Source organism: Anopheles coluzzii, chromosome 3, assembly GCF_943734685.1.
Source record: "Anopheles coluzzii chromosome 3, AcolN3, whole genome shotgun sequence".
Taxonomy (NCBI): Eukaryota; Metazoa; Arthropoda; class Insecta; order Diptera; family Culicidae; genus Anopheles; species Anopheles coluzzii.
Genome location: NC_064671.1, coordinates 86,076,589 through 86,101,804, shown reverse-complemented (window position 1 = coordinate 86,101,804; position 25,216 = coordinate 86,076,589). Strand labels below are relative to the sequence as shown.

The 25,216-nt window shown below is 45.5% G+C and overlaps 1 protein-coding gene across 4 annotated transcripts in view; it reads left to right on the top strand.

The window, feature by feature from the left end:
- LOC120957025 (ankyrin repeat and BTB/POZ domain-containing protein 2) overlaps window positions 1-25,216 on the top strand; it is a 92,994-nt gene that overhangs the window by 61,208 nt on the left and 6,570 nt on the right. Inside the window, exons 1-3 of one of the 4 annotated variants that reach the window (XM_040378941.2) lie at window positions 15,335-15,466; window positions 17,268-17,956; window positions 22,947-24,534. The exons of the other annotated variants lie outside the window; for them this stretch is intronic. Of the exons in view, the coding sequence (XP_040234875.2) occupies window positions 23,222-24,534 (1,313 nt within the window). The 5' untranslated portion in view covers window positions 15,335-15,466; window positions 17,268-17,956; window positions 22,947-23,221. Of the gene's footprint in view, window positions 1-15,334; window positions 15,467-17,267; window positions 17,957-22,946; window positions 24,535-25,216 lie in introns of those variants that run through there. 4 annotated transcript variants of the gene reach the window in all.

Here is a 25,216-nt window from a genome sequence, read left to right as displayed (position 1 = left end):
AATAATGCGAAAAGTTTTGAGCCGTTCTGTAGCGAACTAAATGAGCGCGAGCTTTGGGCGCTCACAAATGGGACCGTTGCGTTGTTGATTTAATAGTACACTCAGAACCCCATTCCCCTTGGGACTTGACTGGATTCTTCCAGCCCGTTCCAGGGTGTAATAAATGGTGTAGCTAAATTACGACTACAACTGCCGATTGTGCAATGAATAAAACATTCATCAACCGATCAACGCATTCGAAATGGGTCAGTAGCGTCGTTACTACGCTGCTGTAGATGATTGTTTTACGACTTACCCCACGGGATATCCAGGGGGACAAAACGGAGGTTCTGGTAATACTTCCCGTGACAGGGGGGATCATCCCTCAGGAACAGTTGGGCTGTGATAATGCGACGAGCAAGCTGTAAAATTAAAAGAATAATGCTTTAGAGCATAAGAACGTTGCTGCAAGTGAAATAAAATGCAACCAATTGCTATGTTTATTGCGCTTCCCAGAACGCTTCTACGTTCGGTTGAATACACTGACAAATTGTATGGTTTAATTTTGTTGTCCGTAATAGCTTTATGGTAAGAATATGCTGTTCTTTTACTGTTTATGATTCTGTTTCATGCTGTGTTTATGAGTGAGAAATAATAAAAAGCCTTCCACAAGACAACACTAAACAAACAGGAATAAAATTCATCTATCACTATTGCATAGAGAGAGAGGATGCAATGTTTTAGCTGAAATGGGGAATAAAAGGCTCGAAAAGAGAAAAAAGGAAGATTTGGAAGTTTCTCTAGTTTTATGCACTTTATTGTAGCTTACCAGAATAGTACGACACAAATATTATACTATGAAAGTAATGCTACAATAATCACGTAATACAGTAATACTCACTGTTATGACTTTACGACTCTCTATCACATAAAGATGAAAGCTCAGAACTGATCAATGCAATGCCATACAATGGCATCGTGTAAAGAGGAAATTCTGTAAAATTATTTATTAATATAATCCACACATCGCGATGAATTTTCCCGGATCGATTTACTGATAAATTATAGTCATAAATTAACCCGACTGCGCATGCTCACATATTATTGTATGCTCAGTTCTTACGTTCAACGAATGTTTGACTTAATCCGTGATAGAAGCCAAATTTGTCTCAACACATGATTATCATTGTTAAAGAAAAAGATGGAAATGATTGGAGAAAAGAAGCATGTTGGAAGCAATAAACAAGAATAAGAAGAAGGAAAAGAAAAAAAAAGATAAGAGAGAAGAAAAGTAAGAAGAAGAAAACAAAACAGAAGAAGAATAAGAAGAAGAAGAAGAAGAAGAAGAAGAAGAAGAAGAAGAAGAAGAAGAATAAGAAGAAGAAGAAGAAGAAGAAGAAGAAGAAGAAGAAGAAGAAGAAGAAGAAGAAGAAGAAGAAGAAGAAGAAGAAGAATGACTCCAACAACTCGGCTGATTGCAATTGTTTAAGCGCTATTTCTGACGTAAAATTGGAAGGGCAAGATTCTTAGTAAACAATGATAATGTGATAGTTCTATCAACCACTTATCAAACTGGCAAAAAAAGAATAAAGCAAAATGTGCGGCGTTTTAAGCTGACCTCTGAAAACTTTCTTCCGTATCCTAGTGCAGTGCAATTCCAAAATAAACACAGCTGTCAAAGCGCCAACATCAAACGCTATCGACAGCGTGGATCACTTCCTCCCGCGTAAGCCAGCTATTCAGCACTGGGAGAGTGTCTTTCATCAGCCCCACGCCGATGCTGCCACCATATAATTTGTTGTTTGCAAATTGTTATGCTCCGATCTAAACAATGCATAACAAACTCGCGAATAAAAAAAACCCCGGGGGAGCATTCCATCATTCAACAAAAGAATCTCCCAAATCCGGTTCGAGCATTGGTTGCCGGTTTTTTCTGTACTTCACAAGACGATTTGTGTGACCTCCCCGCACGCTGGAGGGACCACCAACATTCCGCCGGGTCGTCCACCAACTTAGTCGGAGAACAAAAAGCCCGCGATCAAAAATAATGAAACATTCACCGGCACACGCAAAACAAGCGAACCCATTTCACGCTCCTTTCAATGGCTAATTTTGTTGTTACCGAAAAGTCAAAAACACAGAGGAAAAAAACAAGTCAACTTCTTACCAACCCTGAAAAGAAATTGCAACCAACGGATCCACCCATCATCATCGTCGAAGGCTGCACGCGTTACATCATGCGCGTCTCCCGTCGTGCTCAAGGGAGGAAAAACTCGGAATGCCTTGGCGCTTTTGTTCGGCGGTCACCCCGTTTTGCTCGCAGTACCAAGCAAACAGCCCCCATAATACACAATACTAATTTAGTCTTTCCTACGCGAGGGCGCGCGCCGAAAGGAAAGTGAGAAAGTGTGGGAGTTTTGCGGATTCGAATCCGTGCTTGCCCGATCGCCCCGGAACAGCGCCGGATTGGAGATGATGATGTCTCCCAAAGCAAACAACGCCTGTTGTACATTTTCCCGGCGCCTGCTGCAACTCTCATGCGCTGCCATAACCGCGTCACGTCACCCCCGAAGGTTTGCTGGTGCGCTTTTCCGCGCAGGGCGGGTGCTTTTCCCGATTCCCCCAGACAGGGATGTGATAAGCCTGCCTTCGCTTTATGCTCCATTGTGCAGCATTCTTGGCGTCGGTCGTGGATCACTTTCTTCCAACCGAAGACGCAGAGCATCGCTGCCCGCCGCAGCACCGTACTTACGCAATCGCTGAGAAATTGTGTATGTGTTTGCGCGCTTGCCTTGGGCGCGGCTGTTGAAGTCACGTGGGAATTTTCATCCAAACAAATCACAAAAAAAAACGGGAGCGATTAATATAATCTACTATCTCTCGGAGATCGAGGGAAAAAATTAAAATGTTCCGATTGCGATCTACATTATCGCACAACCGAACGCGCACGCCTTCTTGTCTCTTCATTTCCCCCCAAGCCAAAACCCTTGGTAAGGGAAGGGCGACCCCCGGAAGAGGATTTGCCACCATGGGCAATTCAAAACACACAAATCGATGTACTTCTCTTCTTTCCCATCCGGCTGTAACAGTTTATCCCATTCCAACACCTTTTAAATCCAGCACACACACACGCGCATGCGGTTGCTGCTGCTTTGCATTTGGCTCGTTTTCTCACTCTTCGTTTTAATTATTAGCCCGCCCCGCCGAAAACCAAAACCCTTTTGGCAGGAAGGGCGCACCAGGAAAAAAAAAACAAGACGCGTTTCCCTCATTCTGCCCCATTCTTCCGTATGCACAACAACAACAACTCACATTTGTAATGGAGTTGTTTTTCGCTTCCAAGCAGCGATTTGGAGCGCTATTTGTTGTCGGGTCTCATCCGTCTTTACCACTTTTCCTTTCGCACTGCTGCCTTTGTTGCCTTTGCGTTCGCTTCCAGCTCGGCCCGCGGTCTGGGGCGCACGTGCACGCGCGTACGGTGCGCGGAAGACACAGCCCGCCACAGCTAAGGGCACTATTTCATGCCTGTTGCTTGTGTGAGGAGTGTGTAAGGTCCGCATGTTTTTTTTTTTTTTTTGCCACCCGGTTGTTTCCTTCCACCCCTTGCTGTCCCCGCATTTAATTGGAGCCTTCCGTTACGGTACGCGGGAGACCGTGATGCGTTCAATTAGCGCACCACCACTCGCCCCCAAAATGTGTATCTCTCCCACCAGCACACACCCAACGCTCACTTTCGTTTGCGGTGGAAAAACGCTTCATTTACATTTGACCATTAGTCGCTAGGGCTATGATTAATGGCAGTGGGGTTGTAGGCGGATTGGTTTTTCCTTTGCCGCTTTGTTCGATGTCTGTTTGTTGTTGCAGTGTTAGTGTAGCACTGCAAACACTTTCATTCAAACGTTTTATTTGGATGGAGTCTCTATTAACGGTTGCTGGTTAAAAAGGGTAGAGAGTGAAAAAATCATTATTATTATCGATTAGAAAATTAAATGTTCAAAACAGCTGCCAATAAATCACTACAAGCTTGGATAACTGTGGATATAAAGATGATAAATGGTGTAGCTTTGTTCTTATTAATGCTCGTGATCACCAAACTATCCATTGAAATTAATAAATATGGCGATTTTATTAGCGCTGTGTTCCGAACTGATGGGCCGGGCTGGTGGTACAGTCGTCAACTCGTACAACCTATCAACATGCCCGTCATGGGTTCAAGCTCCGAATGAACCGTGCACCCACATATCCTATGTGTACTCAATAAGTCACTGAAAGTCCAGCCCACTAGCGGTACAGACAAGCCTTGACAGACAACGGTTGTCTTATGTTGTGCCAAAGGAGAAGAAAAAGAAGAAGAAGAAGAAGAAGAAGAAGAAGAAGAAGAAGAATAAGAAGAAGAAGAAGAAGAAGAAGAAGTGTGTCGTACTGCCATTTGAATTGATTTAATGATCTGCTTCATGAGCAATAAAGTCAGCATCCCTACGCGATCATGCCGGCATATTTAGTCTTCCTATTAGACTATTAGTAGTACCACATAGTCATATAGTCCTTGCTGGAAGGGCTAGAGGGGGAACGAAACCATCCAGATTTGTAGGTGAGCATTACAAGTGTTTGATGATATGAGTATAACGATCATATTCCAAACATCTGTCAAACGCCACAATCAAAGAATGCTTTTCTACTATTGAACTTTCGTTTGCTCTATATTAGTATTTCAATAATTTCCATTGCTTGTCAAGCTTCAGTCTTTTAGTTTTATTAGATTTTTTTTCCTAAGATATGAATCTCAAGATATTCATAAGTTCTAGCAGATACTAGATACAGCAGGTCAGATACGATCGCTTGTTGATAACTTGTTGAACAAAATTCAAGTTGTTTTCGAGAACAAACATTAACTAAAAATCTATTGCAAGATACACAAGGAACTATCGTTCCTAATCGCAAAAATCGCAAACACCACCAAAACGTTACTGGATTTTAAATTCCTTTTTTATAGATATTGAGATATTTTTTGTATAATTTCGAACCAGACCTTGGCGCAAGAGATGAGAAGGATCCGGATGAGAATTGAACAAAGACCCGCTATAACAGAAACAGACGCGACAACTATTGAACCATCTAGCCGTACCTCGTGTTGTGTAGCTATTAGTCTATAAAATGCTATAGATCACGACGATATCAATCGAATTGTACTTTCGTACTCATACACTTTTGTCTCTTTGATGTGCTCAAATTCATAGAATTTTACACCAAGAAATTAAAAATATGATTGTGTATTTCTGAGTAATATATAATGCATATAAAACAGTCATCATAACATCGTGCTTAACGACTGTGAAAAAATAGATTGCTCAGTTGACAGCTCAGAACAACAAAAGTGTTCCTAAACCCAAGAAATGGTTCAAAACTAGGTTTCCTCAAACTTTTTTACGGACCATAATGCATATCTGCCAAATCATACTTATTTGCCCCATCCCCATTACTAAAGAAACAAGATCAAAGCCCTTATCTAACCATGTTTACGCCACCGCCAAATGATACCGCTCCATCGCTCAACACATCAACGCGCTAACAACACCCTCGTTTTTTTTGCGGAAGCAAAGCGCCAAGAATCTGCCAACGAAATATGAGCCGCTTCCCTGTGAAGATGAGCAGCGATCGCTCTTTCGTAATAACAAACCATCTCCACCCTCTCGACGGCAAACAATAGACGTTCCGTACAAAAGATACTATTTCGCCGAAGTAGGAGGTAGTAGAGGGCGAATTTAATGCCACGACAATCGCACTTCCCCGCGGTGGCACAGAACTACTCTCAGGATCACCAGGTTCCCGCTTCCGATTGCTGACGATCATCATCAGCACCGCGCCATTCTCGATGGCTCCACTTTTCGCGCGCACCACACCTTTACATACGTTTCCATTTCTAATTCGTAGTATCAACTGAGGAAAATCTTTGCCACTCTTGTCCCTCTGCGTTCTTCCTCTTTGTGTGATTGGTGTGATAACTTCGCTAACGAAGAAAAAGGGAGCAACCTCTCGCATGGGCGCTCTTTCTCTTGCTCTGCTTACACTCAACACCCCGACTACGCTACCCAGGCCCGATGATAGTGATTTGTGATCGCGATGATCTGGGAGCTACCCGGAGGCTCTGTTGTGCTGTACAAAACTGACGGAATTTACGCTCAGCCGCCTCAGGTGAGCTAATGAAGATCCGTGAGAAGAATGCGCCGCTCTCATCCTACCGCGATGCTCGCGCCTTGGATGGCTATCGGTGTGCTTCTCTAAGCATGCCGTCATCGGGGATCTAAAACAATAGAAATGAAAAGCACACCCGCCGTGAGTGGTTGCCACCAGCCAGAGGGTTGCACTTTCCAACCGAATACTCCCAGCCAGGAACGCTCGGGATGGGAGAAAGAGGTTGGAAGCTGACAAAGAAATGCAAACGTCGTTGCTGCTACTTCTGCTCGGTAAACCGTCCCGACAGGCATTTGCGCTTCCCGCGACATAATTGTGGCGTTTAGGATAGAGACAATGTTGAGCCCATTCGTTGATTGTGTGATTGTTTTATTTGCTTTTCTTTTTCCCCACTCTGGGCAAGATGGGACGGTACAGTCGTACTCCTCCTGTACGGAGCAGGTAATACCATGTACGTGTGATTCTTTCGCACAGGTTGAATCGCCGTGTCGGAATAAGTTTCCTCAGTCTTGCAACCTTTCATTTGCAGAAAAAAACGGAAAACGACACACACACACACATAAGAAAGCGGAAAATGCACAACGATCTTATCGGTTCATCGGGTTTCGGGTTTGCGAATGGGTGAACTCCGTGACGTGGGTCACGGTATTCACGTTTCGCGCACCGGTGTACGTCTCTCGCCATGACTAATTGATCGTTGACAGCTTCATCTAATGTCATATTTGCCTGACGCTGTCGTTTATTATCGGTAGTTTGGCTTTGATTACAGTGCGGCATACAAATAAACTTCACAGCAAACAGAAAGCAGCTGTGCTGTAGGATTGTGGAAGTGATATTTTAACCTTCTAATTCAGCAAGAAGTTTCTGGTGCTCTCTTCGAGTGCCGTTAGTGGGAAGTCAGTGTAAATTAGGGCAGATCTGAAGTAGATATTTTATTCACTGAGGGGTTAAATGGATACTTTTTTATGTTTTTCTACAAAAATCCCACCGTTACAAAAATGAATGAATAAATTGTAGAATTATCTAAGAAAGCTTCGTAGAAAAAAATATTTGAAAATATGTGGATTACATAATGGAACAATTGAGCAAAATATAAACAAGCTATTAGACCTATCCACGAGTCATTCAATCTCAATATCAATTCAAGTCCAAAGGAAATATAATACTATCTTGTTGTGCCGTCAGCTGTTTGGGCTAATCTGTAGTTGATATTGACAATCAACATCATCTTCCAAAGGCGGTTCGATAGTGCCATTGCTAACGCGTATCAATACATAGCGAAGGTCATTAGTTCAAATCCATTCCAGGCCCTACCGCTTTACATGTATATTGGAATAGCTGACATGTATATTGGAATAGCTACAAGATAAAACCATTTAATGTTTCAACGTATGATTACATTGAAAGCATTTACAACACTTACACGCACACTATGTACAATCATATGATCATGTAACATTTACATCGATAGACCAAAATCGTCTATAGCTTTTAGAGATGCACAGAAGCTAACATGTATATGCCACAAATCACAAACGCGCAAAGTAGGGTAACGTCTGACACATACCGAGACGACGTCATTGCGCATCCCTTTTTGATACACATTACCCCTTGTATTCGTGTTATTAACCCTAGCCCCCTTATACCTCTGGAGGCTACAAGGCGCAAGGGTTAATTACGGTCGACATCGCATAATACACTCACACTTGCAGACCGTTTTTAACACAACCCTAAAAGACACCGTGTGCGTCTCGGTACAATTGCACCAAAGAGATCGATCTTCTCCCACATCGTCCAGCGTGTATCGAGAGCGAGTGCGCGAGCGCGCCTCGATCATTATGCGTTTATTATGCCAAGCTCCACACAGCAGCCGATCGCCCCGCTCTAAGTATGGCCCGGGCCGGTGCGTAACGCTTCCATTGCTCGTCGCGCTTGCGTTATGAAATCGATGCCACAGACCTCGGCCGCTCGGCGCGATCTGGGGTAAAGAGTTCAGCCCGAGTGTGGGCAAAGCTGATCTTCCAAGATGCGAGAATGGTGAGCAGTGGAGACAAGGGCGGAGAGATGCATTGCTAGCGCAAGTGCTGGGATGATAATTGCCATTTTTCACCATTTCACCGTACGCGGAATGTGTGTGTATGTACCGGGATATTGCGCACATGAGGTCCATCCGCGCGTTAAATGCTCGGGCAAAGAGTCGTGGTTGTTCTGGTTTATTTTTTTTTTTTTTTTTGGTGTGTTTTGTTTCTTACTGCTCCATTCGGAATTGTTCACCGAAATGAATGGACTCGCGACCGTCCGTGCAATGCTGCAATCGGGCCGGCGCATATTTCTTCTATCCGGTGCAACCAGTGCACCATCTGCACATGGTTGCACCAGCGGCAAGAATCTATCGGACAGCCATGTGGAGCGTATGGAATTGATCCCATTTTTTGATGTTGTTGTTTCGCTTTGTCTTCTTTGGCTCGCGCAATTCACAGCCAAGCGCGAAGAAAGAAACAGTTGAATAATAGTTTCTCAATGAAAATGTATTCGTTGCATATGACAATTCATGTTTGCTTGCTTTGAGATCATAGAAATTTGAATGAAAACACGAAACATGCCCAATCTCATAACCGCTCCTCGCCCGTTTTCTTGTCGTTAATAAAATCAACCAATTCCCAACGACATCTCAACGACCTAACAAAACATGATTATTTTCCTTCCCTAGGCACACTCTGGCCCTGTCAGCTGTCCGTTCGGCAAAGCTATCAAACCGTACAAACGATCGCCTATTTATGCATATTCATAGCTCAATCGATTCCGCCACCTAATCGGTGAGCGTGAGCATGCTCAATTTGCATTTGGATTTCCCGTACATACAAATATTTGCTCCAATCTCGATTTGGCCATTCCAAAAAAAAAACCCACCAACATCATCATCATCATCGGCAACAGCACTTGTACGCCCCATATCGCCAAGCTCCGCTCGAAGCATGATTTTAATCGCACGTTTGCCGTTACACTTGCGATTATGTTTGGAATATTTTAAATAAAGCCCTGTCTACATTACATCCCTGCTCAGAGGACCTGGAGAGCCGTTCGAAATCAAAGGCTTTCATCTTTTGCACACGCAATGGGGGAGCGCACGAAGCGCACACACACACACACACACACACACACCGCGTGCAGAACACGATACAGTAATCGGTCGAATTAAGATATAAATCTTTGCGAAAAATCCAATCGAAAACGAACTTCGAACAGATCACGCTTTGTGCGGTGTGGGGACGTTGTTCGAGACTGACCGAGACCACCGAGACCATTCGAATGTCGCGTGAGATCGCTCTCTTTTTCTCCTGTTAGGGGTTTTAGTTTGAGGTACGGTTTCAAAGGGACACTCGGTGTGCAGGTTCGGCTCCACGTCTCTCTCTCGTGTGTTGCCACCGGCATCGATGTATAGATGGAGATTATCTGATCATAAATCGGAAATATGGTCAGCAATGGCAGCCGTTGGGTGTTTGTTGGTGATGCTTGTCAAATCGTGAGCCTGTTTAGCCAAAAAATTGTACCCTGTGAGCGCATTGAGGGGAGAGGGTGAGTCTATGATGTCTTTATTTCGCAGAACAAGTCATACTATGACGTCAATTATGATGTGTTAATGGCGGTAAGGAATAATCTTCAAATTGGATTAATATTAATATATTAATTATTACGAAATGTGTTTAAAACCACAAAATAGACAAGTAAACAAAAGATAGCAAAATGGATCATACAATTATAGATGCTGTATTTTATAGTATGTGTGATAAAACAAGGACAAAATCTCATTTTACCTCATGTATTAGTATTAATATTTTCTACTAAAGTGTGGGGAAAAAAGGTCTACCCCTTGTCTTTTCATTAAATTTCTAACATTGATAAATAGGTGTTACTTAAAAAGCTTTCTGCTTTCTCAATCACGTACATCGAGCGCTCGCTCGGTACGAGATTTGAACTCATGTTATTTGCTTTGTTGTTCGATCCGACGGCTTGCCGACTGTACTACAGCCATCGTTTATGAGCTGGTTGATGAAAAGCTAAATTTAAGCTATTCGAACGTACACTCCGAACAAGAGAGACCATTGCTTGTGTCCAAAACATTACGTTTTCCTGTTATCATTTGAAAGTTACAAGAATGGGTTTTTAATAAAATAAATGGAAAATTACCGAACCCAATCAAAATGGCAACACGAAAACAACTATTCAGCGCTGAATTCGAGCCAATTACACCATAGCTTCCTAAACTTAAATCAGCAACAAGAATTTGAAATATTTCACTGCGATTATGTTACAATCCTCCAGACCACGACACAAGAGAAAACAATCAATATGTCGCTAATATTTATTGCTCACAACTATTTCCGTTGAAATAGAAATTGGTTTCCCCGTCTCGAACAGCAAGACAAGCATTTTGATTGGTACACCCACCTACACGACTTATCAAATCCACCTGTCATGTAAGACACTGCTGCCCAGAAAGGAAAGTAATTGCCCGACAGTGCACCGGCCATAAAAAAGCCCCCTAAAAGCCTCTGTACAACAAAATAATAGACCATAAAATAAACGCTAAGCGACTAACCCCTGCAGCAAGCAGCAGGAAAGTGGTTTTGACATTTTCTACATTTTTAATTCCAACCGCAAAAGTATTTTGCAGTTCGCATTTCTTAAAAAATGCGTTCAAATTTGCAATTGCGGAAGTGCGGAAAAAAGGCATCCAGCACACTCTTGTTGCGTACCGTCATGCGCGACGCACGCCGAACGTCCGATTTGTTTTCAGTACCTTTGTACTGTACGGCTCCCCTCATTATTATCGGGTGACTTGCGGTAACGATTTCATCTATTTCGTACGTATCTATCTTCATTCAACCTCGCACTATCACTCTATTTGTTGTCTCGGTCGATGAACGGCAAGAAAGTGCACCGAAAACTGCCTCCAGCAGCCAGCGGCAAGGTGAAAGAAAGGTCCCATCGAAGCTCGGTCTGGGACCTGCTGCAGCAGTTGCTTTATACTGAGCTAATTAATTAACTTTTTAATATCTTCAACTTTTCCGAAACCTTTCAGAGAGTGAGAGAGAGTGAGAAAGAGAGACGGTAAAGCCAATGCACCCGAAACAATAGTGGACGGGCTTGGTGCGTGCAGCAGCAGTAGCAAGAAAACAATGGAACCGCGCGGTATGCTGTTGCGTGTCATCGGGCACAAAACCCTCGCAAGGGGCCATCAAGCATTCTTCTCATCGTGTAACATTTTTTTTCGTTCGTTGTTTGTCGCCTATCACCGATGAACTTTGCAGAAAGTTCACTTTCATCGTCGGTTGAGGCGGTGAAATTAGCTGGCAGAGTAGGGGAAAAAATAACACTCCAACAGGACCGATCTGAAGGCGGCGCAACTAAATTAAATGTTGTTGTGTCAGTATTAACGAGCTTCGTTACGATCGTCGATGAGGCACGACTTCCAGCGAGAATTAAAGCAAGCAACGCTATCAGAACAGGAATGTCCAGCTCGTCTAGGATGAAGTTTGATGTGTCGATTACTGAGCCAGAGCCTAAAACACCAAGAACTGGAAGAACTTGATGCTGTAGCAGCCGGGCCGGAATCGTTGGATCGTTTTCGGTTCTATTAGCCGCGTCTGCAACCAGCCCAGAACGATCCATCACGATCTGTGCAAGAGTTCTATCTCACCTAGCGGTTGTTTTATGATTGTAAACTCATCAAAACGGACCCCGCCCCGTTAAGTCGCCGATCGTTTCCTTCCGTACGCAAACGGTCATTACACACCGACAACTCCTGCTGCGCGTTGCTTTGGAGCCCCTGGACGCGAGACTTGGAAGACGATTTGGATCAAAAAATGAAATTTTTATTTTGCGACTTTTGCCCTCCCATTGCTTCTGCTTTGCCTTTGTCTTATGCTTGTCTTAGGGTTTAAGATGTTTTCCACCTAGCATAAACATAGTCAGCATTCCAACGTTAGTGTCAATTTGAAACGTAGGCCATACTTGAGCAAATGGCAATAAAACACTTACAATAAGCTCCAGAGACTATGGGATTTTTCGTTCTGTGGAAGACTACGCAAATAGAGGTTTGAATGCTACTTGTCGTTTCAGAAAAATGACGCTTTGGTCTGCTATTTGAAGGCATAGATTTTTAAAACATAACTTTACGTCATTACGGTATATCTGGCACGAATTAGAACAGTTGAGCAACGGTTGAAAATATTGGCCACTAAACTAGGTTTATAAAGCAGAATCAGAACATTTCCAGCAAGCCATTAACTGCGTGCTGAGTTTGGTAAGAGTCACGAACGTAAGCCGTCATTTACGTTAGGATGACATTAACATCATTGGTTGAAGAAGTATGGTCACTACAAACGTATACCTTCAAATTGAATATTCGGAATGATCGTAACATCTTCAGCAAAATCATGAAATACATAATTTTTCTTGTTCTGGAGCCTCAAAAACTAAAGCCTCAACAACTCAAAACTTCAGAGACTTTGATAACAAAATATAACGAAATATTGCACATTGAATCATTGAAGGTGATCCTATATGGACATATGCCTTAGACATCCATCAAGAAGATACCCAAATCAGTATGGACTCGTACACAGGGATGTTTACACGTTTGGCCAATAGATTTAGCGCCACAAACAGCCTCAAATATCATCCATAACTTCTGTCTAAGTGATACGTTAGTATTACAAACAACTAGATATTTTTGTGGTTTTAATTACACAGATCATCCGGTAGAATCACTTATAACACTTTAATTATACATTTTCATTAATTTGGAACTGAACTTCCAAAAACTAATTTCTATACTTCAAATAGAGATTTCCACTGCCACGCTCATTAAATAATGCTCATTCATATTTTAATAACATAGCATGGGAAAGTTATAAAAAGCACCAACTACTGCTCTTCTACCTGTGTTTGTTTTGTTGCGTACGAACGAAAAGCTCTGATTCAATTAATTCACATTTTCTGCCTGATGAATAGCTAAGTAGCGGCCTGCAATCATCTCCGTTTAATGAACCATACGCTACTACCTTTTTCCTTAAACTTGCTTTCACTTTCAATTCATTAAAACTAGCGAAGGAAGAGGCAAACTAACGAGCATTGGGTGCCGAATTTAAAGAAATGGTTTGCGTTTTATCATGTCGGGTCAAAAGATTAATTTGACGCTTGCTGGAACCCGCAAAGTATCTCATCTTGAAACAAAGCACAATTTTGTGGCCTATTCCACCTGCGTGGCTGATTCTAGCAAAGATTCTGCCTATCAGATCCTCCAACAGATTGACACACATCCTTATCTCGGCAAAGCCATCGACGGGCGTGAATCGTCCGAAGCCGAAGAGGAGACCCACATTCTGTCCCATTCTGTCCCCCGTCCCATCGTCGGAGCAACGGTGACATATCTAAGACCTGGGAAAACATCTTCCACCGCAACCGCACAATTCTTACAGGTGTGGGCGCATGGTGGGCCTGATGATTGCACGACTGTGAGTGTACATTAGCAATTTTCTCCGGAAGTTCCAAATTCCGTTAATGATGCAACAATGGTTGAAGACGGTGGTTGAGAAGCTTCTCGGCCTGGGAAGCCCTAAGCCCCTCAGCGAAAAGCCAGTGGGTGTCTGAGAAATAGTCCGGCCAAGCAGCAAATGTCGACAAAACATTTGCCCACTTTCAGCCCCGCTCCGACCGACCGTTTTGCCCATCTCCGCATCTCCTCAGGTGGAAGATCTTATACCGAAATTGTAGGACCCGAACTAGATTCCAATTATTCTAACGGGTGGCCGGTTAGAGATGGCCCGGTTTGTTTTTTTGGCGAGAAGACTCCCTTCTCTTAGGGCGTTGCTGTTTTTTTTCTTTCTCTCTCTTTTTCCGAGTACGTTCCAGAAGTCTTTCTGGTGTTTCTGGACACGGTCAATCATATCGGACGTAACTCTTTTGTAAGTTTTTTTTGTGTCCCGGACACTCCGGAAGGTCCCATGAGTGCGCAAATGAAAAATAGGTTAATCAGTAATTACCGATGATGAAACCGGGCTTGTGATTGATGAGGAATTTGGGTTCGGGAAGGAGGTAGGTAGGTTGAAAAAATCGTGGCATTTTCCGTGTGCTGTACTGAGATGACGCTTTTCACGATGATAATGGGCAATGATGTAATGGTTGCTTGGGCAGTTTGTAAAGCTGCTGCCCGTGCGAGCTTGATTCTAATCTGGAGCAATCCGATTGGTTACACGTTATTATTATTGCATTATTTGTAAGATTTTGGTTCAGTTTTTGGGGCATGTCTGTATAGCCTTGTTTAGATGTACAGAAGCGAACAGTCCTCAATAAAAATGTTCTTTCCCAAGAGATCGAAAAGGGGAGCTCAACTGCAAACCCTTTCATTTTGGAGATTCAGTTTGAGTTGTCTAAAGTCCATCTTTTGGCACTCTTCACTGAGTCATCCCAGCATAAAGACATCATAAATATACAAAAACCACCAACTCCAAACGTTCATCAACTTCGCAACGCATCCATTTAACGCATGGTTTCGTTTGAAGCGCGTACACTATTTCCTCATTTGCATTTAGCAAACGCTAATGGACTCGAGCTAATTTCGATCAATGAAAGTAAAACAGGGGGCACAGTAAACTGTGCACCGATACCTTCGTCGGAGGTAAAAGGTTTGCTCTCCTACCACGCACCGACCCCACGCCGAACGATTTGTCGATCAAAAATTTAAAACATTCGAAAGCCTCCTGCTCCATCTGCACCATTAGCACGGATCTTTGGGTTAAAGTTCGCATCGTTAAGGTGCCGTCGCACTCGTACAAACTCGCTCCCGATCGCACTGCACGAGAAGCGATCTCCGAGATGAAGTTCCGAAAATTGTCGGGAAAATTCGCTTACTCCCAGACTCAAATATCAGTCCCCGCTTCGTCTCCAATTCGCTTGAGCGGTTTCTTTTTTTTGCGCGCGGTCTGAGAAAACTGCACCCCAGACAGTGATCGCTGAGAGAAACCTCAGTCGGAAAACTCAAACGCTGAACTAACCGAACGCCGAGAAAAAAAGAGAGCCCGCGCTGGTGCTGGCGCGAGAGCATAAACAAACAGCCATGGCCTGCGGTGCTGTGGCTGCAGCAATTTATTACAATTTCACCCTTTTTCCAGTTCGGTTGTGTCTGCGAACGTGGTTAGACCGCTCGCCAGTCACCACACATAGTACGGAGGGGTTCAGGGCGTTAGGGCGCCTGTTAACGGTCGCCTTGGGCAAACTGGTTAACGAAACGGTTAGTGGTTTCGGAGAGCTCCGGACAGTGTTTGGGTGGAGTTTTGGAAATTCGTAGTAGTGCCTTGAAGAACATCACTACTTGGGGACTGTGATCGAAGCAGTGATCGCGTATATTTGAGTACGATAAGACAATCTGTTCGGGAAGGTTCGGATACTCAAAATCAAAGAAGAGCAATCACCAACTGATTCGTGCCTCTCGGGGAGGTTACGTGAACTTCAGCGACGACCTCGCTGCTACGAGAAGTAAGCGCCGCATCTAAGTGTACACCTTTCGCGTGAAAAGCGCGCGGCGGTGGCTGTGGCTCCAAAATCGAATACTTCCTGCGGACGTACGTGATCGAGGTGTAGTTTGCGTCGCGTATAGTGATCGAGCTTACGCGAGTCGGGGCTCCCGATCAAGCCTCCGCGTGTGTGTAGTTCAGTTACGTGATGCAGCGCTCGACATAGTAATATATGCGCGCAAAGACGCGCAAGACACGGCACGAAAAGCCAGTGGCCTGTGCGGCAAGTGTGAATGATAATTACGCGCGTTATACACGGCCCCCTTCGGAGCTTTGGAAAACTCCCCATACCGCACCAGCGAAATGAAAATGATTGTGCCCGTGATTGGGTTGTGGATGGTGTGTTTGGCCTGGGTGAAGGAAATCAAATTTTAATCACCCTCGTGCACTCTCGTGCGCACCCGCGTCCAGCTAAATTCATTCGTCGGTGCGTCGCCCGGGCCTGCGAAATCAAGACGTGATTTAAACTAAGCCCCCCTCATATGTTTCTCTGCGTGTGTGTGTCGTGTGTGTGTTTCTGTGTGATCCAATCCGAACGATCCGTGGTGAATGAAAACAGAAAATTATTTTGAAATCAAATTTCCATTTCCCCGTTCGGTCTAAAGGTGCGAGCGAAGTGCAAGCGTAAAGGCGACACCGGGCCAAAGAGTGTTGCGCACCCTCCTCGAGAAGAAATGCCTTGATGCTATGGGCGATTGTTGGCAACGCCTGTTTTGAAGAACCTAATCTACAATCGATCGTGCAACGCATTCGCGGCAGCGGCCAAAGAACCGTATCGGGTGTGATCGGGAAATTAACTCGGGGTTTCGGGAGTGTGCCTAAGGGGCGTACTGGACTCAAAGTTTGAACCCCGTGAAGGTGCGATAGTGTTGCGCGGGAGTGTTCAAGATTAGTTTCTTTTGTTGATGGTGGGTTTTGAAGGTTTCCCCAAGAAGGGAAGGTGTTGAGCGTTGTATGTAAATTTTGACACCAAACGACAAGCGGCATACCATACCTTTGCTACCATTGCGGGGGACATTCCGAATGGGAACAATCATCATCGTCGTGGGTTATTACATCTTGCGCACAGTTTGGAACCGATTCGGCACGATTGATCACCAGCGCGACCAGTGTCACACACCGCCGTTGGTGTTACGGACGGCAGCGCAAAAACTGTTCACCACGTGCGCAATGTCTCGTGGCGTAATCTATCGGCCGCGGCAGCAGCACCGTAGCGGAAGGACTTAATTGATGGGCCTTACGTATTCTCTTCCTTCCAACCGGGTGTCTCCCGTATTCGGTTCAACGTGCTCACGCCGCGAAGTGCAACGCGATCATTCCCGGTCGATCGAGCTGAAGAGCCGTACCAGCCGCCTGCGTATACGGGCCCTTCGAGCGCGCGCGCGCTCTTCCGGACTAGTGGTCGATCAACCCGCTTCGAGATCGAGGCTGGTTGATTGAAGTATAATGTGTGTTTGACTGAAGTGTGTTTGCGTGATTTGTAGCTAACAACGAATGGTTTATTTTTCGCCCTTCCAGTGTCTGCGCAGCCACGGCGAAACCTAATCCCTTCGTGGCAGAAAAGGAAAGAGATTTAGCGAGCACACAAAGTGAGAAGTGAGGTGAAGAATTTTTGCAGATTGTGTGCATGTGTGTGCATGAGTGCGTGTGTGTGTCTGTGCGTTCAGTCTGTCAGCATCAAATGTCAATTAGTTTTTCGCTCAGAATAGCTGACCGGAGAAAAGGAAATCCTCCCCTACTTGTGAATCCAACGTTCTCTACCAAGTTCGTCATCAGTTGTGCGATTCGCTCCGTGTGTTGCACTTGATCCTAGAATAGTGAAGCGTGACGTGTGAACAAAGTTACCATACACACCACACACACACACATACACAAAAGAAACACCATAAACAACAAAGCCCCGAAACGCTTCGAGCAAAGTATCCCACCACAAGCCTGGAACTTCTGTGCTCTGGCCAGCACCCAGAACGAAAGTGAACGTAACGAGATACATCCGATCCGGGCTCGGATGTCGTCGGTCGACCGTTTGCCAGTGGCAAGTGTGACGAGTCCCACCGGGAGCACCGATCATTCACCGCGTGGCAGACGTCAGAACGTCCAACTGGCCTGAAGCGACCAAAACCCGCTCTAATTGGATTCTGTGGGTGTGCGAACGTCCACGTACATCTTGGGACGGCGTGTCTCGCAGCGGATGTGTGCCTTTTCGGGTACGTCATTGATTTATGTAGCGGGCTTTAGGCACCGTAACGGAGCACACAGCCTGCTCTGAACGAAACAAAATACGAACGAAAACGAACGGCTTCTGTCCATCACAGCGAGTGAGTGTGTGTGTGTGTGCCAGCGCAGAACAACCAACCAAGTACAGACACCCATTTCGGGGATAACGCTTGATGATGAGATGTTTTATAACAAGGCCCTGTCAGCTGAAACATGGTGATAATTGGATTTGGCACACTGTTTTTTTGCAATCTTACCCTGTCACACGGTTAGGCTTTGAGGTATCAAGGCATTTGAGGCGTATTTTGGACGTGTTAGAACCAATTGGGGAATCGTTAGGACCACAAAATTATAGCTATGGAGTGTTATAAATTCAGGGATTTCTTACCAGCCGAAGGCTCTGATTCTGCTTGGAAAATCTGTTGCTTTTCCAAACTCCCTGAGATATTTGGACTATACTGAGATTCCTTGCTAGACAACTTCTAGATTCTTGATGTCGGCATTACAGTATCGCCTAGAAGTGGTAGGGCCTTAGCAAATATAGATCTTTTTCTTCTTCTTATTCTTCTTATTAGGTACAAGAACCCTGATCAAAGCCATTCTTCTGAAGATCTTGCCTACTTTAATAACATCTATAGGATATTAAATCCTATTTTGGTTTTTCAGGTTTATGTGAGATTTGAAACCCATAAAAGTTGTTTCGATTAGGTCGCATGTCTTAACGACTAAGCTAAGGGACCTCGGGAACAGTTATGGATACAAAATTGGAAGGCTATTACACCAAGCAGTTCACCTTTTCTGGGAGCCCTATTATTGCTCTATTTTGACCCAAATTATTCAGATATTTGGTTCAATTCAGATATTCCTTTCAAATTCTTTACATAAACCATCCATTTATGACTAATTAACTTCCAATGTACTTGAGATATATCTCTCATTGCTGTACTCATAGCTGTACAGCTTCCGGCTCATTGTTGCATAATTTGGCTTTATAGCACCAAATCCACATTCAACCAGAAGGAACGGTGGTAGTGTCTAGTCATCTCCTACATTATTGGCATAGTCCCTCCTCATCCAATTCCAATAAAACCAAAATTGCTAACAAATTGCCCTCGCAAAACATTGCCAAAAAAACACAAAAACAAAACAAATGATTTATTAACTGATTTGCGGCCTCGTTATCTCCTGCGATTGGGTAATACGATAATCTGCGCCCCCCTTCGATTTCCGGACATGGCCTTCCCGCACACTCCTCCGTGTAGTGATGTTGATCAATAAAATCAAACCCCCGGCGTATGTATAATAAAGCAGGCGGGGAAAAAACGGCAAACAGCAAAATGAAAACAACGCCCCGGGGGCAACATAACTATCGCCAGCTGTTTCCAGCTGCGTCGGTGGGCACGGGCCCAAAATGCATGCCCAGTGTGTTGTGCGGTAAACCTACCAAACCTACCTAACCGGGCTGCAAACTCCGCTCCGTATTTTAACCGTCCCGATACACCGAACGGTATCAATAAATTGGCCCACCACTGCCGACGAATTGTTTCGCTAATTTGACAAGCCGAGGAAGAGAGAGAAACAGACAACACACAAAAAATGCACGAAATTGAATAACGAGATTTGTAGTCAAAAAGGAGTTCTCTCCTTTGCGAAAAGGGATTCGGGATTAGAAGAAATCCTTTTACACCGCCCGCTTTATTGACTGATAATGATGCCGCGGGATGCTAAATTTGTTGCCCACCTTTTCAACAACCGACTTATTCGCAACACACAGCAAGAAATCAATAATATCTCCTCAGCCAACAATGTGCATGAAACGAGCACACACAGAGATCCCTTTTCCTCCCGCATCGCCACCACTACCACACTCTAATTAAGTGTAACAAATAGTATAATTTCGTACCTCCCGGTGCCATTTCATTCACTGTAGCATTGCATTGCAATAGGGAAAAAAGTGTGCCACGAGTTCTCTTTTTCATTGCACCTCGGCTATTACTTAATCCACGCTCTGGCACAGATTGGCCAATGGTGTTTGTTTGAGTGGCCTTCGGTTCATGCTTTATTCCCGAGTCCTCACGGCTGTTGATCAATTTTCAAGCTCCAAGAGCATGGATCAATGAGCAGACCTAACTATGCTCGAACCACATCACAGACAGCAAAACCCAGTACCTCCCAGGATTAGTGATAGGGTTAGGGTTAGTGTGGCTAGTTTTTTCTTTCACGCTAACGGTTGTGGATTTGCGTGGTTTTGTATTTGTTGTGCTTTCCTGCATGTCATGGTTCTCTTTGGTGAAGGAGGGCGTCCATTTCTGCCTGCACTTGGACATCTCTTGGACAGCCAAACTTAACAAAATAGCTAGCTTCAAGCTGTGTAATCATAAATCGTTGCCCCAATCTAGTGCCCGTACCCCGTATTTTACCCCGCAGTATACAAAAACATGAGTATTGGAGCTCGATTGGGAGAGTTTGCTGGGTCGCTTACCGAGGGGGCATTTCGCTACCGTACTACACACCACGCTCTCCCCAGCAATCTGTATCTCCCCCAAACGGCGAGATGAGATCATGAAGTAGGGCTTGAACTGCTTGCAATACAAACTCCAGTTGGATCAACCGACCAGATGTGTTGTATCCACAGCTCTGCCAACTCCAACACTCTATGTCATTCGTTCGTGTGCAGTTTGACGGTGTTGTGCTCTCCGTCTCAATCCCATGGTAGCAAAATGGGAAACGTTTCTTGGGCTGACTTTTATTACCACCCCATCCCCGGTTCGCCCCCCATTGGAGGTGGTTATGGCCAGCATAATCGTATCATTTGCTCCAAACGATCGACTTCACAGTGCCCCATAGACTGAATATATTGAAAGGTGTGTGTGTGTTGTGCACCTTTAAAAAAGGAAATGCACATGTGCCCATGCACACACAGTACATGCAGAAAAGGGAAGAGGGGTGGCTGCTGCTGCTGCAGTCCGACGCAAATGTAATGCGCATGTTGCTGTCTACGGCATCCGCTGGACGGGGGCATCACGAGTGGCAAACGGCAACAACACCTAATGAAGCGATTTCTGACCACAAAAGCGTCTGACGCTGTCTGACAGGGCGTGCTCTGCCCATAACCGGGGGGCACAGATCTATCAACACGGGCCAGGGGCCGAGCGGTAGGACTGCAAAATCAAAACTTATGGCACTATTAGTTTCAATTAGGCGACCTCCCTTCCGAGCGCGTACGCGCGTAATAAACGCGCCCAAATGGTTCCACGCCAGTCAAACGTTTTCCAAACGCTCCAAATGCTCTAATGGAGCGCCTAATCCCTGCCCATAGTGGTGGTTGGGGTAGGGTAAGGCAGGTAAAACAGAATATTTACAACTGCTCCCTGTGTCACCCTGTGTACAGGGGGGTGCATGTAAAAGGCTGTTTTCGGCTGGACTAATTTGTAGCTGCACTAATACTCTCCCCGCTCGTGGTGCTCGTTACACGTGGTTGGGTCGGGCGCATACGCAGCATTTCTTGTTTGCCGGTCGCGCAGATTATTATCGCGCGGTCGTGCGGGACGATTGATACAGGCGCAAACCCTGCGCGGACACAAATGGACGTGGTTAACGATATTACGAAACTGAGTGGTAGGTGCTGCATACCGGCGATGCGAAGATGCAGAGATAACGACCAAATGCATATGAAAGTTTGGTAATCTGTTGAAGGCAGCTGCTGACTGCTGACGATGTTAGAACCGAACAGAGGAGCTACTAACGTATGTGTGTTTGCGTGGAAGCAATGACATTCATAACATGATTATGATCACAATTCCGTTTGCCAAGACCGTCCCTAGTGGCTGGAAACAATTGCACATTAGAATTTATTTCAACTACGTTCATGGTTCGTGAGTAACCCGGCAGCGAGTCTGCCCGGCGACTCATCAAGCAATAACAAGTATTGACATAATGATGGCTTGTGCGCGACTCACTCGTTTGCGCTAATTAAGAAATAGCGATGCTATCTCGCCGAGTGAACGTGTTGTGTCGTCATCTTCTGGTTGCAAATTCCAGAATTGATAGACCAATTCGCTTAAATTGGTTGTGTAAGTCTGCGTAGGTCCGGAGGACCATGTGGTCTAAGCGATAGGCGGGTTCGATTCTACATGGCCGTGGGAGATCGATTCTCAACCCAGCCGTTATACCGTATCATTTAACTTTATCCGGTTCCTTCATGATACACTACATGTATATGTAAGTCTAGCAAGAGCCTGTATAAATCGGGAATGTCCAAATGAACAGTGGTATGCTCAAACACCCTTCAAAGTTTCTAAAGAATTGCCTAACATCTACTTCCAACAAAACTCAATTATTGGTCCAGCCCCAGCTCTCTAGGTTCTGGGTCCATTATTTATCACTCACACTTCGTTTTGCCTGTGGCAGTGTCACAATCTGGCTAACAAACACGACAGGAAACACACCTGCGCGCATTCGCCACACGTTTTGGGGTGGTGTAATAAAGTCACTTCAAAATATTGCCGACGAAATAGTTCAGCTATCCCAAACAATCGTTTGCAGCGGCTGTCCACAAATCGGAACAAGTAAAACCTGACCTGACAAACGGTGGGGTCCCTTTATTTTACTGCTTTTCAAACTGCATGCAGCATGCGAAAAGACAAGTGTAGGATTTTGGAATCCAGCTTCTGGAGCTGGAATGCAGGAAGTAGGGGAAGGCAAATCTAGACCAAACGCCACAACCAATCTTGGTATTGGGCAAAGATATCATGCCGGATTGACTCCACAGTTGGCCAGGCCCACACCAGTCACCAAGGGACAGCAGACTTCGTGCCTTCGTTCGTATTGTGTTTCGTCAGCTTGGTGTGTTGGTGTGTCTTAGGGGTGCTCTTACCTCTGCAACCAAAACTCACCTAGTCGTCATTAACGCCCATTTCTCTTGCTTTATGTTTCCCTCTCTTGCAACAAACGCCCGATTGTGCCGTGATCACCCAACAGACCTCATAAACAACGTCCACAATCATAACGCAATAATAAAACAAAAAACAAGCTCCGAGGTAGTGGTCTAGTGGCCTCATGCAATACCCGAACAGGGCCCACACCACGGAAAGGGTCGAGGACCGGCACAAATCAATCGCGTGCCGTGGTGTAGTCCAATCGCTCGAACGGACGCGCACCATCGTCTTGACGCACCTGCATTGCTTAGTGCACTACACACCTCGTAACGGAAGAGGTTTCGCGAAACTCTCACGCAGTACCGTCCCGACCTCGCAATGATCTGTACGGACGACTGCACCTGCAGCCTGTGCCGGGAGTTGCGCGGCTACAAGCTGAAAGTGAAACCAAACAAAGCGACCGACCAGCGCCCCCCACCGTACGGAGCCGACGCCGGAAGCCACCAGCAGTCAAAGTACTGCAAAAACTCCAAACTAACGCGCAACGATAACTTCATTCTGCGACGACGCACCTCGAACGACTATCCGGCTCGTTCGCCGGACGGTCGGCAGGCGTCCCTCAGCGTTCTGCCAACGGGTGATGATGAAGATCCGTACGATCCAGAGCACGGCTATACTCAACAGACACAACAGCAGCAGCAGCAACAACACCACCAGGGACACCGGGATCCTCGGTACGGTCCCGGCCAGAACGGCAATCGCATGAAGAAGGCCCAAAGCTACAACGAAATACCGAGCGTAGGGAATGGTGGCGGCCGGCCCCGGTATCACCCGGCCGCCCTCAGCTCCAAGATGATCAAGAGCACCAACAACCTGACGGAAGAGGACGATTACTACAGCTATCTGCCACCGTCGCCGCCGCCCCCCGTCACGGCCGGCGGCCCACCGGTGAAGAACAAAATCGAAAAGCAGAAAGACCACAAAGTCATCATCTACTTCGGCGACTCGATCGCGCACCGGAAGAGCGAAAAGACGCGCCCGGCACCGCCACCGCCGACCGGTACGCCACCGCCGCCGAAGGTCAGCGAGCTGAACGTGTTTCACGCCCAGCGGCTGTGCGAGGAGACGGCCGAGATGCTGCAGCAGCGCAGCAGCGGCGGAAGCAGCAGCAGTGCCGGCAGCAGCAGCAACGGCAGCCGGCCAACCGTACGTGACGCGCTGGAAAAGAAACCCGAACCGGGCGGGGGTGGTAAGCCGGGGAAGGAGTTCATGCTGCAGCTCAAGTCCGTGCTGGAGGAAAAGAATCGCGGAGTGGCGTCGAGCGATGCGCCCGTGGGTGGCGTAACCGTACCGATCGGGCCGGACCAGGACGGGCCAGGTCGGGCGAGTGAAGAACCAAAGCACAAGCGTACGGCGCCACCACACACGCAGGTGGTGGAGATACGGCGCGTGGATAAGACGGTGGCGACGGCCGACGGTGTAACGGACGCGTCGCTGCCGTCGTTCGTCGAGAGCGTCATTAACGGTGTGATCAACATCAAGATCGAGGAAAGCTTCAAGGTGGCGTCGGACATTGTGCAGGCCGTGTTCGAGGATGGTGGACCCGACGGGGGTGCAGCGGAGTATGGTTACGACGATGATGACGTTGGCGATCCGTTCGATTGGAGCTTCGTGCAGAACTGGAGAGCACGGTACAGTGGTTTTTGCCAGCGATCGGTTGCTAGATCATATGTCATATGAATAAGTTTAAAGTCTCTATTAGATATCTCCACGATCTTTCAAGAAGTTGTTACATTTCGAAATAGAGTAAAGGAATAGGAATTTCTCAATATTCTAATTGAACAAGATATTGGGTCCGTTGTGATCATATGTCATAAGAATAATTTTGAAGTTTCTATTGGACATCTCCAGGATCTTCCAGTAAATCCTTCACTTGGAATTTTACAACAAGAATATGAATTTCTCATGATTCGCTTTAACATATTTGAACAAGACGATCAATTCTTTGGACGGTTTACCCGTGATCGCTTGCATGTCATGTCAACAACAGCTTTAAATAATCTTTTTGATATCTTTTAGGATCTACCAGTAGATTTTTGTATTTCAGAATGGATTTCAGAATTCATTTAGGATTTCAGAATTGAAATGTATCTCTCACTTATCTTTACATTGGGAAGATCTTTGGAAGAAGGATCTTCGCCTAGATACGTTTCTATTCTATACGTTCTATCTTGACGTCTACTTCTTTGAACATGACATTGGGTCCTTTGAACGGTAAAGTGGTTTGTCAGAGGATCACTTGCGATCAACATCATCTTCCAGGATATTCCAGTAGGATTTCCAGTAGAGTTACATCTACATCTTTGTAGATCT